This window comes from Ostrea edulis, chromosome 3, assembly GCF_947568905.1.
Source record: "Ostrea edulis chromosome 3, xbOstEdul1.1, whole genome shotgun sequence".
NCBI lineage: Eukaryota > Metazoa > Mollusca > Bivalvia > Ostreida > Ostreidae > Ostrea > Ostrea edulis.
In genome coordinates this window covers 94752573-94772368 of record NC_079166.1, presented here as the reverse complement: position 1 = coordinate 94772368, position 19796 = coordinate 94752573, and the positions used below count along the sequence as shown (strand labels likewise).

At 35.4% G+C, this 19796-nt stretch overlaps 1 protein-coding gene across 1 annotated transcript in view; it reads right to left on the bottom strand.

Moving 5' to 3' along the window:
- LOC125674433 (uncharacterized) overlaps positions 1-19796 on the bottom strand; it is a 26108-nt gene extending 6312 nt beyond the window's left edge. The window contains exons 1-5 of the mRNA XM_056161100.1: positions 19149-19796; positions 12468-12739; positions 4759-5064; positions 4303-4587; positions 2392-2678 (exon numbers count right to left, since the gene is read on the bottom strand). Of these exons, the coding sequence (XP_056017075.1) occupies positions 2392-2678; positions 4303-4537 (522 nt within the window). The 5' untranslated portion in view covers positions 4538-4587; positions 4759-5064; positions 12468-12739; positions 19149-19796. The remainder of the gene's footprint in view (positions 1-2391; positions 2679-4302; positions 4588-4758; positions 5065-12467; positions 12740-19148) is intronic.

Below are 19796 nucleotides of genomic sequence, written 5' to 3'. Positions count from 1 at the left end.
TTTCTAACAACATACAACTACAATTTTATACACACGCACATACACACAAGCACACACAAAAACACACAACGTGAAAACAAGGTTAAATCCAAATAAGAAATACAAAACACTAAAATGATCAATGACATAAACAACCACATTGTCAAATTTTAACGACGTTCAGGTTTACGTAAAAAATTGCATATTATGTTTGCTTTTGTAGCGAGGTATAAATACCATGATTTATATAATAAATACAAAATTAAGAGTAAGGCAAACACGAACCCCTGGATATACTAGAGGTGGGAGCAGGTGTTTAGGGGGAGTATGCATCCTCTGCCGACCATTCACACCCGCTGTGAACCCGATCTCTTGTTCAGGTAAATGTAGTTATCAGTAGACAATATTAGTGTGTCAAGAACGGCCTAACAATCGGTATGAAACACGTCAAATAGCATTTTACCTAAAGATAGATTGTATTGGGAAACTAGATCATTATTACGATCATAAAATTTGCGAAATACTGATTTAGACTAGACAGTTGAAACCCCTGAACCACCAACTTGATTTACAAACTGACCATACGCAAAACAAGCTCGTGTGTATCGAACATTTGGTGATTTCAGCACCTCCATCGTCAACTTCCCACCTGTAGCACTGTTCCATTATCACCTGCATGAGCTGTTTTTATCTCTCAATTTTAGATCGAGTTAGGCTAAATTAGGTTACACTTGATTTGCTTAAAGATTATGCAATAGTGTCTTTCATGGATGGTCTGGAAACTTCATTTTTAGTATAAATACACTGTGGAATATGCGATACTAAGCACTAGGAATTAATTATTTCTAACTAGATATTCAATTGAGGACTACGTTTATTACTTTGATTAGGTTTGAATTCACCTGGACACTGATGTTGTATATTTATTGTACGGTATTAATCAGTTATTGTTGTATTTTCCTGTCAATAATTGTAAACCCAGTTGATTTTTGTGATTTAGTTTAGCAGATTCTGACCCATATCACTAACATATACGACAGCTGCTTATGGAGATGGAACTCACAAGTAAAGCTCTTCTACTACAACATGAAAGTCTCTGTAATTTAATTGGGTAATTTTCCGAAAGTAACTATTCACCAAGTTCAATAGCATCCTGGATTTCATTTATTGCATTCATTCGCAAAACATTTGATTGATCACATTTGTCATGTTGCTTTTTTATCCAAAAAATCAACTATTTAGCTGATCGAAATGTAGCGCTTTCGTTGGGTGTGACAGGTCGACAGAGAATGTTTACTTCTTTTATGCACCTTATCCGACCTTTGGTATGTCCAGGGGTCTGTATTTGTCCAACTCTTAATTTTGTATTGCTTATAGGAGTTATGAGATTGATCACTGTTCGTTATCTTCATATTTTCAATGATAAGGTAAACGGAGTAATTCGCAGAGGAATTCAGTATAAAGAGTGGTTTAACAATTGGTATGAAACACCAATACAGATATCAAAATCTTTGTGACCAATCAATAGGGGTGCTTACTCCTCCGAGGCACCTGATAACATCTCGGGTAGGTTCAGGGATATGTGTTTGCCCTTCTCTTAATTTTGTATTTCTATGGGATCTATGAGATTGATTACTGTTCATTATTTTCACATTTTCCTATCAACCATATTGCAATAACTACATTGAAAGCCAATGATTTTTAACTGCAAGCTATCCCTTATGCAAAAAGAAATGAAAATTTATAGCAAGGTTAATTTTGAATAAAACCAGTAATAATTAAAAAGTATCGACATTGGATAAAACAGCTTCTACCGAGGATATCAATTGATTGAATGAAGAAAACGCATATATCCGTGTGTTACAAAACGGATATAGTTCCGTCGTACATTTGGAATCTTTATAATGTAAAATTTATACGGTACCAATTTTGATGCACCAGATGCGCATTTCGACAAATAATGTCACTTCAGTGATGCTCAACCGACATTTTTGAAATCCGAAATGACAATAAACTTGTAAGAGCTATTTTAGGGAAAAAAGAGAGTGTCAAAAAGTAGATCAAATTCGTCTAAGGATAAGAACTATGCATGAGGGAGATAATCCTTAATTTTGAAATGAATTTCAAAATTTTATAACAGCAATTAAACATACATCCGTATCTTCAAGCTAGTAACGAAGTACTTAGCTACTGGGCTGTAGAGACCCTCGGGGACTAACAGTCCACCAGCAGAGGTCTCGACCCAGGGGTCATAATGTAAAACTTATACAGTACCAATTTTGATGCACAAGATGCGCATTTCAACAAATAATGTCTCTTCAGAATTCTCAAATAATATTCCTCATCGACATTAATTAATCACAGTGGATAAACTTCAGATCCATTTTGTACGTCGTATAATAATAACATACCTGGTATTAGTTTTGTGTTCGTTCCAATAAAGTTTGTCACTTCTATCTTGAAGCCCTGGTTTTCTATTCGATTTTTACTCTTGACAACTAACACAGGCTGTGGGAGGGAGTTTGTTGTCCCTCTATATTCGTCACTGTTGATATTTATTGATATCCACTCATTTTGTCCCTCGGGTTTCACGAGCCAATGAGCTTTGCTTGGCGCTGGAATTGACCTCACAATTGCTGTGAAGATTTGTACGTCATTTTGCGGTGTAGCTGGACCTTCAACGTCAATGTCAGGAATATCTATTACATGGAATGATACGTTAATTTCATCACTTGCCTATAAAAATTGTCATATGCATATGCACAGACATCAAACAGTCAGCTTTGGTACATAATCAAAAAACAGGTATACCCAAATTAAAGATTGTCATGTTCCATTAAGATATATTTTTCATGAATTCTTTTCAGATTTCATGTGCCCGATCTAAAAAAAAATATCGAATTGCAGAAATTAATTTACTAGTACCAAAACGTTTGAGAAGTTGACCTGTAAAGCGACTAATGTTGTTGAGTGTAACGGTTGATCGATCCTCATGTGATGTCATAGGTTTTTGCAAAAGTTTTAATAAATTAAACTCTGCGCATGTTAGAAATATATCTTTCTGAGGAATTGTATTCACTGTAATAATGTATATAATAAATAATCTGGTAATTTATTGATACTGAAAAAGTTTGTATTTTCCGTAGATAATCAATTATTCATGATTTAAAATATGTTGTCAAGGGCAATAACTTCTATGCTGGAACTTCCTCTACTGGATGTTTATTATACATTAGTTCCCCAATAACCACAATTAATCTACACATATTTATGAATTAGGATTTTAAAAAAAACTGTCGATACTTAATTTTTATCATTTCAACAAGTTTTTATATATTTTTATTATTCTGTTTAACAAAAATGTGGATTTTATGGTGTTGATGTATACTTCTGTTTTTGTATGTCTGACATCTTTAAAATGGTGGCAACATATATATTTTCTTTGGTTATTAATTAAATTAAACTATATTGAGTGGAAATTAAAAAAGTTTTTTCCACTTTTAACCATTAATATTGATAAGTAACATGAGGATGGAACTACCTTAATAAAAGAATATCGCGACACAGATTTTAAAATAAATAATGGTGGTAACCATTTTCTCTGTCAGCATTTTATTTCCTCAGACAACCCCATTTTGTCATTGAGAGTCAGGAGTCGAGAAAAAAAAAATCATCATCATGCAAACAATCTAGCTTTAAAGACCTCTTTTCGTCGACAACGAGAAGATCTCTGGGCACCTCATTTCTCTATGGATGCAATAATAAGGTATGCAATATAGGAACTTTAACTAGTCCACAGGGAAATAGTGTGAATGTGATGAGACACTTTCTAGATACACAATGAAGTAACCACAGTTATGGACATCATTCATATAAAAGACAAGTATGCAAAATATCACCCATGATATGAAGATGGCGAACATTGATTATTCTCATAACTCCTATAAGGAATACAAAAGAGATAGTTGAGTACACATGGACCTGGGAGGAGTAAGGAAGGAGTTAGGAGTAATTGGTGATTAGATTACCTAATACAATGACCAGGAGGAGTAAGGAAGGAGTTAGAAGTAATTGGTGATTATATTACCTAATACAATGACTAGGGGGAGTAAGGAAAGAGTTAGGAGTAATTGGTGATTAGATTACCTAATACAATGACTAGGAGCAGTAAGGAAGGAGTTAGGAGTAATTGGTGATTAGATTACCTGATACAATGACTAGGGGGAGTAGGGAAAGAGTTAGGAGTAATTGGTGATTAGATTACCTAATGCAATGACTAGGAGCAGTAAGGAAGGAGTTAGGAGTAATTGGTGATTAGATTACCTAATACAATGACTTTGTCAAGAGTGGATCTTACAGCATTGGAGCCTTTACACTGATACGACCCTTTATCAAATTGGCTGACATCTAAGATGACTAGAGACGGATCAGAAATACTCCCTCCTAAATATTTCCCTCCACTTCTGGCAATGTCAATATCAGTTCCATCTTTCATCCACAAGATTTCTTGCAACGGAGGTCCGTTCTCATAAAGGAAGATTTCACATGTCAACGTCATTGAACGCTTCTTGATGTTAGTTACATGGCTGTTTGAAATATTCGGAGGATCTGCGATAGAAAATAATGAAATATTTATCTAACAAATCCCTAAATTACCCAAACTCTACAATAGCTAACATAACGAACTAAAATAGTTAAAACTGTATACAACGAAGTAAAATAAGTTTCGGAACCCAAAAACAGATAGATGCGACCGAAATGTGATATAGATATACATACCACCTGTCACATTGAGATAGACTATGTTGCTGACGTGTTGTCCTATTATATTCCTTATAACAAGTCAATAATATAATTTGTCATCGAAGTTTGCCTTTGGAAAAATCAGAATTGGGTTGTTCGGATCTTTATTGCTTCCGAAATATCTATGTTTATCCACATCTATGGTTTCAAATGTCACCGAATCAGAACTCATCTCCCATGAAGCTTCTTCCAGATGGGGGCAAGCTGTTATTTCTTAGTTGATCTTGGTCTCATCACCAAAGTAAACTGTCTTTTCGGTGGAAATTTTTGCACGAGGTACATCTGGAATGACAAAATACCGATTCGGTTTTGATGAATGCTAACCGATGTATATTGACTGTATTTACGAGGCTAAGAACACAATACTAAGTATCATCAAACGCGTCACCAACAAAACACACTTAAATGCTTCTAAAACATCATTCCATGAGAAAATCGGTATACACACTGTAATGAGTCATTATATTTCTTATGAAATACACAGTAAATAAAAAGGAGAAGATAACGAGCATAGATGAAAGGTGAAGATAACGAACAGTTATCAATCTCATAAATCCCATAAGCAATACGAATAGATACTTGATCAAACACGGACCCCTGGACACGCCAGAAGCGGGACCAGGTGCTTAGGAGGAATAAGCATCCCTTTTCGACCGGTCACACCCGCCGTGAGTCCTATATTTTAATCAGGTAAACAGAGGTATCCATGATCAAAAGCAGTGTTACACGAACAGTCTAACAATTGGCATGAAAACCATCGGATAACATTTGACCCAATGATAGATTGTATTGGCAAAGTAGATCTCTATAACGACCATATAATTTGTAAAATGCTGACTTTAAACGAGACCGTTGAAACGGGATGATTTCAGCTTCTTCATCGTCAACTTCCCATATTTATGTAGCAATATTCCCTCAATTGATTCGATATGCAACAGCTTGTTCTCCGTACAGTTCGTTTTTAAATCGAGGCAAGCTACTCACAAATAGGTTGATGCTACAGGGGTTTCAACAGCCTCGATTGAAGTCAGCATTTTGCAAATTCTATTGTCATTATAACGATCTAATTCGTCAATACAATCTATAATTTAGGTCAAATGCTGTCTGACGTGTTTCATACCGATTGTTCGACCGTTCTTGGCACACTGATTCTAACTACGGATGACTCCGTTTACCTGATCAGGATATGGGGCTCACGGCGGGTGTGACCGGTCGACAGGGAATTCTTACTCCTCCTAGGCACCTGCTCCCAACTCTGGTGTGTCCAGGGGTCAGTGTTTGCCCAACTATCTATTTTGTATTGTTTATAGGAGTTATGAGATTAATCACTGTTCGTTATCTTCGCCTTTCATGAATGAAATTTATTATTATTAATAGATAAAACGTCGTCGAGATATTTAAATGTCGAACTGAGGGCCATAGCAAGGTATTGTTTCTGATCATGTAGAAGTTTCTGAATCAAATCTGCTTCACATGAATATAAAAACAGGTCAGCCAACAAAGAAGCACAATTCGTGCCTATCAGAATTCCAACATTTTGTTGGAAAACCTGAGCACTTAAGACGACGAAGATATTATCAATAAGGAACTGTTGGGTATTTTCTATTTCAACTTCAGAATACTTATCCGTGGAATCAGAGTTGTGTTTTAAAAAGCAGCTTTTTGGATGACTGATTACTAGATATGAATATTTCCGTTTTCCATTTTTGTCGAAGAAGCAACTGTCTATGATGTCATAAAGATTAATATTTAATTTATCGTGAGGCATGGTTGTGTTAAGTGTTAAAAATCATAGGTTTTGATGCTGTTGATCTGAGGAAAATTTTGGGCTTTCACTTTTTCTATAAGTTCTTTAGAATTTTTCAGAATCCACATTTGTTTTACACCATTTCTGGTAGATGTAGTCGCACAGTAAGTTTGAAGTTTCTCCTTCACAGCTGTTAATATTTTCGTAAGGAGCAAAGATAGGGGTAATATAGATAAATCATAATTCCTTTTTAATTAACACAATTAGGAGTACGACAAACACAGAATCCTGGGAAACACCAGAGAAAGTAACAGGTGCGTAGGAGGAGTAGAAATCGTATAGTGACCATTCACACCCACTGTGAACTCTCTATCTTGATTAGGTAAACGGTGAAATCTGTAGTGAAAATTAGTATGTAGTGGAGTTGTGACAGGGTGATATTTTTCTAAAGTAAATATATTGTTTCATTATTTAGATTATGAAGATTAGTACATGACAAAAGTTGTCTTTACTTTTAATTTATTTTATGTACAACTTAATAGTATATGCAAATATCTCTAAAGTTATTTATAGATTATGAGATCATAATGGTCAGTAATAGCACCATGTAAATATTTATAGAATATAGAACTCTCCAATTTCATTGGTTGTCTAAGTTCCCTCTCTTTGCTATTGTTCACATTTTGAATTGTCTTCTAAGTGTATAGAAGTGTTTTCTAGAAGATTTCCAGAAGATTTTCCTAGTACAATTTGACTGTAAGTAAATATGACTTTCTTTTGAGTTTTTATGATCATATATAATTCAAAGTACATGTGCTTACTTTGAATTAATGCATTTACTGAATAGTTAGATTTTATGCATTTTCTATGATGGTAATTGAGTAAGAGTGATCATATGCATTTCTACATTATCTTTAAGTTATCAATTACAATTAAAGAGTAAAATGTATATCAGTATGAATGTATATTAAAACTATAAATCATGATTGAATCAAATGTAGTAGTTTAAATATGTTATGTGTGAATGTCAGAGTGTTCGAGTAGCATTCAGCTATTTTTACTTTTTATGATTTCCTTGTGTGAATAAGTAATGTAACATTAGTTTCACACAAGTATTTGATATTTCATTATTTCTATATAGATTTATTACCAGCATATAGAATATTCTGGACCTGACTAGAAATTTGGCTCTGTGTCACACATAGGTATGACATTGCATTTTTTTGTATATTCTTTGCATTATGATAAGTTCTGAATATTCTTATCAAGTTGATTATTTAGTCTATGATTACTTAAGTGCAATAGTTGAGTAAGATAAATCTATTTATTATTTATACCATATAGTAATCAATACTCAAATATATCTTTATAAGCACTATTAAGGGGAATAACTCTTGGTTGTAAACTGTGCTGAGCAAATGAGTTTTCTTTGTTGATATTTTTATACTATATGTTTTAATTCATGATATATATTATATGTGATATTCTTGTTATATATTTCAGAGTTAATTAGAAAAGAATACAAACTCTTATTGAACCCTACCATTGGTGTTGTGTTGTTTATATACCTATACAACCCACACTATTACAGAGTTAAATACGTCAGACAGTATTTAAAGTAATGACAAGGTTTTTTTTGTAAATTAAATCGTTATAAGGAACACCGAATTTGAGAAATGTTGACTGTTTATGTTTTTAAGAGGAAAGGGTTCTTCAAAAGATAAAAATTGTCTTCTTGACTCTAATTCTACATTCATTGGAAATAAATATTACTGGCAAACCAACAACTCAACTTTATGATTTCAACTTCTTCATCATCAACTTCCCATATTTATGTAGCAAAATGCCCTTATCACCTGCATAAGATGTTTATATATTTCAACTGATTCGATACACAAGATTTTGTTCTGCATATGATCAGATTTTAAATCGAGGCAGGCTACTGACAGACAAGTTGATGTTACAGGAGTTTCCAAAGCCTCCTTTAAATTCTGCATCTCGCAAATCCCATGGTCGTTATAATGCTCTAGTTTGCCAATATAACTTGCCATTGGGTTAAATGCTATCTGACGTGTTTCATATTGATTGCTAGGCCGTTCTTGGCACACAGATTAGTCTTTTCTCCTATACGATGTCCCTCAAATTACGCAGCTATGTTAAGGCTTCCCGGAATTTGAAATGTGTTCAAAAACATACATTGGATTGCGAGGTGGATTTTTGGTTTTCACTTGTAATTTCTACACTTAAGTACAGACAATTGATATAGAGGGTTCTCTCGGCTATATATTAGCATATCTGTTATGACATCACATGACTTCTTTGATCACGTGACGGTCCTTTATAATTGTTTGAAGTGTTTCACATAAATCGCTTCAGCGCAGCTCATTTAACAATTATTTTTAACTTTTTGTTTGATAAATGAACTCACCGTATCCGTGTGTACCCGAAATATGCTTGGGAAAAAATGGCAGTATTACTTGCGTACAAAATACACGTATTTCATGAAGAGTTCAACTTACCGACACACTTACCTACACATTTGAGGGTAATCTGTATTCAAACAAAACCATCACACATTTTCCCAAGCAAGATTCGGGTAGAAAACTCCTCTTACGATTTCCGTAAAAGATCTCAAATGAATCCTCATAAATTGCCTGCGCTAGACTCTTTAATAAACACATAATAATCTCTACCTCTTATCACTGGTATAAAACAGAGTACATTTCAGAAGTATATTATTTGAAAGCAGTTTCAACACGCTGAATTTCAATGAAGGGTAATTAAACAAACTATTTTAGAATATTCGGACATATAAGATATTAAAATACAATTCAGACACGTGAATTTTGCAATAACGTTCTGACATCTTATAGGCAGTTTGAAATAAGGTCTAAAGTTTTTTACACTCTCCCCGTCATAACAGCTCAAGTTTGCAGTTACTTGACGTCATTTTCCATTATGACGTCATATATTGGTAGTTCGGAAAAGTAAAGGCATAAAGTGCACTGTGATATTCTATAAGGAAATCCTTAACTTACCCGCGTAGTTCCTGATGTTTACATACATACAGACCCTGATGCGTACTACAACACCACTCTGCACGGAACGGTGAACAGTTTGCACGAAACGCTGAACGGTCTGCACGGAATGGTGAACGGGTTGCACGAAACGCTTCACACGAAATGCTGACCACTTTGTAGGCGTGGTTTGCACGCTTTGTAAACGGTCTGCATGAAGCGGTAGTCGTGGAATACACGCTTTGATTTTATCGATATCATTTGGTTCAAATAGTTTCAGTATAATGGCAGTATGCTAGATATTAAAAAAAGGTTGAGAAAGAAATGATAATGATTCATTTTAAAATGATTGTTCATGTACGACGCGGTAAATTTATTATATCAATGACTTACATGTATGAACTCGTTGAAATTAAATCAAATAGATACTTTTTTTAAATTTCTGAAATAAAAGAAAAATATGTAAAAGTCGTATCGTCACGAATTATTGATTAATTCATTGCTCTATTAAATTCTTGGCAGACTGATTTTGACTGCGGATAACTCCGTTTACCTGATCAGGATATAGGGCTCACGGCGGGTGTGACCGGTCAACAGGGGATGCTTACTCCTCCTAGGCACCTGATATCACCTCTATTGTGTCCAGGGGTCCGTGTTTGCCCAACTATCTATTTTGTATTGCTTATAGGAGTTATGAGATTGATCACTGTTCGTTATCTTCACCTTGCATTGAAACGGTCACATCTGTTTCGCTATTTTGGTACATTCATTCTGAGTGTCGTTGAAATACATTTGCAATTTGTATATTCCAGGCCTCTTCCCAAAGACAGATGTTAAATAAACCTATATATTTTATACACGTGTGTATGAAAACAAATAAAATGATTTTAAAGAAATTTCTCGTCAGGAAGGATTGAAACATATATGGGCGGGGAGAGGGTTGTAAACGGTTTGCAAGAAACGATATGCATGGCCTGCACACTTTAATTTTTTTTCGGCATTATCTGTTTCATCCTGGGGTTAGTTTAATTAAGGAATAGTTAAATGACTTTTGAACACTTTGGAATATTTTTAACTTCGGAAATAAAGGGAAAAGATGCATGAATTGCATCGTCATGGAATGTTGATTATTCAACTTTATTTATTCATTGTTCAATTAAATTCATTGAATAAGTCACATATGTTGTGACGTTTTTGTACATTCAATCTGCGTGCCGTTAAAACACGTGTGCAATTAGTATATTCCAGGCCTCTTCTCAAAGACAGATACATGATTTTAATAACTTCTCATCAGGTAAGACTGGAACATATTTTCGGGCGGGGGGGGGGGGGGGGTTGCATCTAGACATCGTATTAGCCAGTCAATAAGAACCTGCCACCTTGGATAAGAAGGGAAAATACAAAACAAAAAGAAACCATCAAAATATGATTGAAATACACTGAGAAATAAATCAAGCATATAAATGAATAGATAAAACAAATACTGACTAACTTCTGTAATGATCAACATATATGCGAGCGGATCTAACATCCACTTTTAATTAGATATTTGCATTTTCCTCAATCTTAAACCTATAGAAAAACTGCATTCATTTTTGAGAAACAAAAGACATAAACTCCTCTTTTGTCATATTTCATATGCCCCCGCCGATTTTCACACCTTCTGTACGAATGTTAATTTCAAATACCCGGATTAGCTGACCTCTATTGTGGTAAAAAAAAGCACCTTGGAATTTGCGTGGAATATACTACTTATACACAGGTCGGTCTTTGCATTATGCAGACAGTTCCGGTAAACAATTTTGATTGATTGATTGATTGATATTTTTCCGCCACACTCAACAATTTTTCAGTTATCTGGTGGCGCCCAGTTTTTATTGGTGGAAGAGAGAACCCAGATATAATGTATCTGGGAAGATACCATCGACCTCCCGAAAGTAAACTGGGAAACTTTCTCACTTGTCGGCGCGAGCGGGATTCGAACCCGCGCCGACAGAGGTGAGACCATGTGATTTTGAGCGCGATCTTCTAACCACTCTGTCACGGAGGTCCTAAACAATTTTGAATATTTTATATCTAAAAAGAGAAACTTGATCATACAAATGTAACAAGACCAATAAATTATTCCTATATAGAAAAAACCAAAAACAAAACAAAAACAAACAAAATCACCGCGGGCAGATATCTACATGGTTTGCCCTTTTACTCTACGCGAGGTTTCCGTCCTCGTTGAGCTCACCTTAGAACTGCACTTGATAGAAACTACCAAGGGTGATAAAATGGTATCGGATTTTTCTCTGCCCGTTGGTTTTATAATAAACTGGGTTTTTCCCCGATTAATTGCTGATTTTCACTGTAGAGACATTTTGAAATAATTGCTCAAATTTCAACAATGTTTACCTGTCCTACATGACTTGCACGGTCTGTACGTTTCTAAGGGCGTGGTTTGAACGATCTGCACGTTTCTATGGGCGTGGCTTAATCATGCACGGAACGATTCTTGCACGAAACGATTTGCACGGAACGGTGATCGGTCTTTGCGGAACAGTGAACGGTCTGCACGAAAAGATGAACGGTCTTTACGGAACGCTGAACGGTTTGCACGAAACGCTGAACGGTCTGCACGGAACGAAACGAAACGCTTTCGAGGTGCAATTGCACGCTTCAGGGTCTGTACCAACACATTATATTTTGATATCTGCGTTTTAATTTTAAGAAATGTTCAAAACTTTTCAACTGCCCCTCATGATGATTTAACAATGATATATATTTAAAATAAAGTAAAAGTGTACTAAAATTTGAATACTTAGTATGATGGTATTTTTTCTCCCAGAACTTTGACCAAGATGAAAGTACAGGGAGAATTGAAATGTTTGTTTATTAATTTGAAATTATACGATAGTAGATACGCTATACATTACCTAATGACAGATACTCCGATACTTCACCCACAGCATTGCCAATTGTACAGGTGTACTGGCCTATATCGTCTTGTGCTGGTGACGTAATGGTCAGACACGTGTCTTTCAGATCCCCGCCAATGTATTTCATGTTATCGATGCGTATACGATCTCCGTTTTTCGTCCAGGCGATATGATTCACAGTTGGAGAGTTACCTCTGACTTCGTATTTGTAATGTACCCTTATTCCCTCCATCCTGTACTGACTTCCAATCTGTGAAGGGCCGGCACATCTGTATAGAAACATAAGTATGGTATCTTTCGTAAGACCAATGACATCTATTACTCCAAGTCACATTAAAATTCTACATCTATATGAATATTCCTACTCAAACACGTACGGTAAGCTTATTGTATTCACCTGTGGTGAGTCTACATTTTTCACCGGGTACATTTAAATATTTTTATATGCATGAAATCACTGGATCTTTAAAATATTGTTCAGTCCTTGCTTCAGTTTGGACACGGCAGTCCTGAACGAAAGACGTCTTCACGCTTCTCTGATTATCCATGATAGACCAGTATAGGTATTTCAACTCAGCTTGTTCAAAAAAATATATTTATGATCATACTTTTCCAGGTAAGCCCGATTTATGTTTGATTTTAATATTACATGTATATAAAGCTGTAACTATGAAAGGCGAAGATAATGAACAGTGATCAATCTCATAACTCCTATAAGCAATACAAAAAAATATAGTTGGGCAAACACGGACCCCTGGACACACCAGAGGTGGGATCACGTGCCTAGGAGGAGTAAGCATCCCCTGGCGACCGGTCACAACCGCCGTGAGCCCTATATCCTACAACATCCAATTACAGAATTTCGCAAACCATATAATGCAAACTGTACACATTATTAATTTTGAGTTCCTCAAAAGTGTAAAAGAAGTAATTGTACGGTAACCTGTCTGTTTCTTTATGTGTATACCCAAAGTTTCCCAATAACTCTTGTTAGTGTAAACGTAAACTGTAGTAAAGCATTTTTACGTCAAATATACATATTTATGCATTGTAAGTGTAAGTCATAAATGTACACTGACATTATAATGTGCATTGACAGATCTTCATCTTGTAGCTAAGTGCTTATACCCAGGCGCCATTACCGGTTATATATCCAGAATACATAGTATTGGGCACAATAGTGAACCTCCTCGTCATTGGAGAGAGGTGGCATGAAGCAAGACCTTGTTTATATCTGTGTGTATATCTCTCAACTAATTCGATACACAAGAGCCTGTTATGTGTATGATCAGTTTTTGAATCGATGCAAGCTATTGACAAACAAGTTGATGTTACAGGGGTTTTAACAGTATCGCTTTAACTCAGCATGTCGCAAATTCTATGGTCGTTATAACAACTTAGTTTGCCAATACAACCCAGCATTGGGTCAAATGCTGTCTGAGGTGTTTTTGACTTGTTTCATATCAATCGTTAGACCTTTATTGGCACACTAATTTTGACTACGGATAACTACGTCACTTGGTCACGATATAGGGATCACAGCGGGTGTGACCGATCGACAGGGAATGCTTACTCCTCCTACGCTCCCGATCCCAACTCTGGTATACCCATTGATCCATGTTTGCCCAACCCTCTATTTTGTGTTGCTTATAGGAGTTATGAGATTGATCACTATTCGTTATCTTCGCCTTTCACCTCAGTCTTTGGGAACCTTAAGGACCTTCAACGGACAAACCACTGATGACCACACATCACACCAGTGCTTTTGTTGTGTATGTTTTGTGAATTAAAATGTAAAGTCGTAATAAAGAAAAGTTATTATGTTATAAATCAAAGGGAGTTCTCAAACGCTAGGACATTATGTGACACCCCAATTGCTTTGCAATTGAAATCTTTGGAAGACCAGGACTAGATGTTTACCTCCTGCTGCTTCCAGGAAGATGGAATTACTTGTCCGTTTCAAGCCTTTTCTACTCGCCCTTCGGGACAAAACAGCCTGGTATTCACCCTCGTCTTCCTTGCACACCTTCTGTATCACCAGTCGTTTATTATTGCTCCCTCTGTATTTTTCTCTACTAATGTCTATTTGTTCGGTGATGTTCCCCTTCACTCTTTGCCAAGTGACAGACCAGGGCGCGGATGCTGACGAACTTTTAACATTAACTTCAAAGCTTGCATTTTCCCCGCAGATGATATTTTGTGCATCTCGTAATACAATTTTCGGGACCTTTGCTGCAAAGAAATAAAAATACGCGTGGGCTTGAAAGGTAAATGTATGTTAATAAAGTAACGATTGAATGAGTCGTACTGGATGAAGTGGATTTATGAATATTTATAATATTTGTAGATCAATAGACTATAGCAAACTATAATTCGATTCTTATATCTTAATCTTCATGGAATGACCTTACCACAACGTCAGCATATAGTGTATACTTATTAGCAACCTAAATATAAATCTCTAAGTATCTCAGTTTAATGGTCATTATTTCAGTTACGTCCATCATACATTGTGGGGTTATACGCAATATATGTGCAGGGTTTGACCTTATCATGACAATTTCTCTTTGAAAGGGATAATGCATTTTCACCATTTGAGATTGAGGTCCTTACTTTAAGACCGGTATACTCATTATAACCATAACTTTAAGTACCCAGTTTCTTTGCTAACCGCTAAAGCGTAAATATTCTGGGATATTGTACTAAACTGATGATAATATCAACTGTTAATAAACGTTTTGTCCCACCGGAAAGACTTTAGGGAACAAGTTTCGTAAAATGTATATCCGTGTTCCCTACTCTTACGGAATTGCAGCGCATACGGCATTACAGCATATGCAGCTTTGGTGCTGGTAGTACACTTCATTTGAACTGCAGATATGAAGTACACATACAGCACAGTATGGGATAGTGTACTGCCAGGCAGCATATGCTGATTTTGTACTGCATCTGTACACAAAGTGCACTGGAAAATGTTTACTTTGTTTTACCAGGAAACTGTATGGGCTGATTATGTGCTGAAATATGACTAAACTTGTACTGCAAAATCTTAAACAGATTCTTACAGGGCTGCATTTATGCTGCATTTTCTTAATCATTGTGATGTTGGCACTAAAAGCTGACCCAATGTGTGCTGTTTTTGTGCTTTTTTTTAAAATCATGCATCAATATATATATATATATATATATATATATATATATATATATATAAGAAAGGTATCACGTTTTGAGCTTAGTATTATTCAATGTCCAGCACGTCAATTTAAAACCACTTCATCATTGTCATTCTTAAAAAAAAAATGCAACATTCTTTCCTAGTATATTGTGACTTATTGTTTATGTTGTTTTATCATGTAGAAAATTTTGTGGCCTCAACAATGAGTATCCAAAATTGCCTGAGTGAACAAGGTTGATGGTTGCATCCTTGCAGTGAATATAGAGAAAATTGAGGTTTCATTAAACATCATTGTTTCACTTTCAGTCTGGTTTGAAAACGCAAAACTTCAAAGCAGTCAATAGGCATTTGTGTAATCCCTTCCTATAAGAACTGATACATCTGTGTCACATAGTTATTGAAGGTAGGTCCGATGTGAATAGGGGATTCTAAAGCTCTTTCAAAGAGATTGCAGTTCTTGGTAGGTTTATTTCCTGAAAAATATAATATAACATGAAATGGCAGACCAGTGTATTACTTTTCAACATAAGGTGGTTGAATACATGTAAGCCTACTTATTTAATACTTATAGCAGTAGCTAACCATATTTTGTATCACGATTATAATATAAAACATTGTATAACCATCTTTCTAAAACGGAAGAAATGTAATCAACCCACCAAAAGGGATGGTGCCTCTTAAATAGATCTAGACCTACTTTCATGACTGGGTATACATTCACGACGATACTTTGTCCTTATTTCGCTAAGCTCATCTCAGGGTCAAATCAAAACATTTTTATTTTAAGTAAGACATGGTTACAACACACAACACAAGGCATAGCTCTTAAGTGGTGAGGGCAGTTGGATTCATTCGACCCCAATTCAACGTTTTAGTGTATGTATTGTGTGCTCTTACTTTATTTATAAATGCATACTTACATTTCAAGTTTTAAATTGACTGTAGACGGCTCATCAACTGGTTTTCTAGCAACGCCCACATCTTGTTTACGTCGTCCGCCATTGTTCTTCACGGTTGTCATATCCCCGTTTCCACAATAAAACATATATTGCTCAATCGCTCAAAGTTTAAACAAACAACTTCAGAACACATTGGTATTTGCATTAACAATTCTTGAGCTTCAAACTAGCGAAAAGATTTTTCATCAGTGTCCTAAAAAACAAACCGAAGCGTGAAGGATAGGGGGTGAAATGACTACCCAATGAAATTACTTGCAACCGTTTGTTACATTTTTTTAATCCATCAACTCTTTGTGCAGCTTACGCTGGTTTCTTATATTCAAATTAAAATTGATAATTAATAATATATTTCTATTAAAATAAAAAACATTAAGGCATTCAACTCAACGGCAAAACTCGGCAGATCGTACTCGCAGTAAAACACAGGAAGTACGGAATTAGCCGATCGAGGTACTCTTTGATTTCCGCCGAAACACTGAGCTGTGCGCTTTTATTTGAAGCAGATGAACGACTGGAGTATTGATGTTAGAATGGCTAACCAATTTGTGACCAGGTCTGTGCAAGATCAAATGTGTAACAGGGCAGTCATATAAAACACATTTAATTCAACTTCGAAGTAATGAAAAATGCATTTCAACGTGCACCGACATTATTAGGTAAGTGTTATGGAAACAGATAGGCCTAGGCTAATGTAAACATGCATTCCATTGCCATTGGTCAGGACATAGACAAACATTGATTGCTGTGATAATATTTATTACATAGAACATAGAGCATAATTTATTTTCCAATTAAGGGTCCCCAAGGGGCAGCACGGAAATATATACAAATACTGTACATATACATATACAAGTAAAGAAAAGTGATTACATAACACATAGTTACATGAAAATACAGTGTCATATATTGTTCAAAATACATGTTCCAGTTATATTTAGAATATATGGCTCCTCAGAACATAATACAGTGTGTGTTAATGAATTTTTGTTCATCATTAAGTTTAGTAAAACAAAAATAATTTTTTTCTATAGCACCACAAAAAGATTTTCTTTCATCAACACACTTTTTCACATTTAATCAAAAAAAGAATCTTATCACCTATCGGGCTAATGAACTGGAGTTGTATTTGTTACATATTCGTTCATTCCTATAGTAGTACTAGAATATCTACCAACTTCAATAATTAATTTTATGTTTTATGAGCTGATATCCGTAACTTACAAATATATCTTCTAATATCAAAATGTTTAATTTCATTAAGGTAGTTCTCAAAATGTGTTAACATTTAATTATCAGGTACTAGTGGTCATTTGAGTACTGAAAATCAGTAGGCCTAAATCAAGGCGAGGGTGGAGACCATGAACGCTGGTAAATCGGTGGTAAATTGTTGAAATAGGACGCATAAGGAATATGGATTACGATATGTGTGTACAAGAATTGATTGCACTATTATTTTGCTTGATGACAGTTTACCTTAATTATGAACAGAATTGGATTGAGCCTAGTTGAATTGAATACATTCATACTATAGATATAAATAGTATTTGTTATTTTTATTATTCATTTTAGTATACTCTGATCTACATCGTTAATCATGTTTCTATATGAACCAGGGTCTTTGTATACATTTATCAATGGATGTTTAATGAGTTTAATCCTGAATATATATGCACTAATTGAGATTGAACATTTGTTGTTTTCCATTTTGAAATCTTCCGCAAAGTAATTAAGGCACTATATAGAACACATTTGTGCTTTAAAGTAGCGCAGTTTTGCAGCCTAACTGCAGTCCTAATTTAAGTACTTGAAACGGGCTGCAAGTGCGCTGCAAACCAAATGTCCATATTTGGTATGCGTACTGCTTTGCAGTCTTTTTGCAGTACAAATGCAGTCCTGATTCAAATATTTGAAACAAGTTGCAACTGTGCTGAAAACCAGATGTCTATATTTGGTATGATGTATTGCTTAGCAGTACTAAAGTAGTACTGCAGGCCAGCATGTACTGGATAACAGTAGATATGACATCTGTACTGTAAATCATCATGTACTGCAGAGCAGTACATATGACAACTGTACTGCTTGTCAGCACATGTGTTGCAAAACAGCATATACTGCACAGCAGTCTTTTTTTTGCAGTACAAATGCAGTTCTAATTTACATATTTGAAACAGGTTGCAATTGCGCTGCTTCCATGTATTCTTCCATTTAAAAGTTATGCAGCACACTTGCAGTAATGCTGGAGCTGTACTGATAGTGTGCTGGGATTTTGTACTGCTTCTCTGCTGCATATGTACTTCAAATATCCTTCAATTCCGTAAGGATATATTGACGACTCTTATAGATTCTAATAAAAAATGTTATTTAATTCAAAGAAGTTGAAAACGTTGGAATTTTTATAAATTACACACCACGAATGAGGGTAGCTTTGTTTTCTTTGTTTTACGTCCCGTCGAGAATGTTACTCATATTGAGACGTTCACAATAGAAATGTAAATATTCTAAACTCTAATGATTTGAATAAAACCTGGAAGACAATCTGCTTACCTTCATTTTCTAGCTTTATCATTGCATCCAATAATATTCTGAATTTCAGCATGTCTTCACACCCAATATCTTTATCCGCTATTTGTGCAAGCTCTTTCATATAGTCGACGTTGTTCCCATTTGACGTCATAAACTTTTGTACCCTCAGTAAAATAGTTTCTATCTCCTTCCATTGTGACTTGAAATATGTATCACTGACACTGGAAGATTCGCAATGCCCATACACTTCGTTTCGAAACACTCGGAGGCGCTCAATGTCGTCACCAATTCGCAACTGCGAATTGGATGATGGTTGTCCCCATTTATTTGTTTGTTTGAAGACCGGACACAAATTTCATATTAATGTGTATAACAAAGAGACATCAAATGTGCTGTAGTCAGGTGAGGGAAGACAGCAAAGCGCCTTCTGCTCTGGTCGAAGATTATCACCCAAATAAGAACAAGAATTGATGGCATTTTCTAGGTCTGCTGGTTCGATCTGACTTCTCAGAATGTCTTCTAACACTAACCTTATTGAGTCTACGCTGATGATTGACAGACGTGTAAAGTTCTGTTGAGAAGCCGATAGATATCTAGAAGTCATGGTACATCTGTATTCATGGGTCACATGTTGGTTGACTTTGGTTCTAGCTGTGGATAAAAATAACT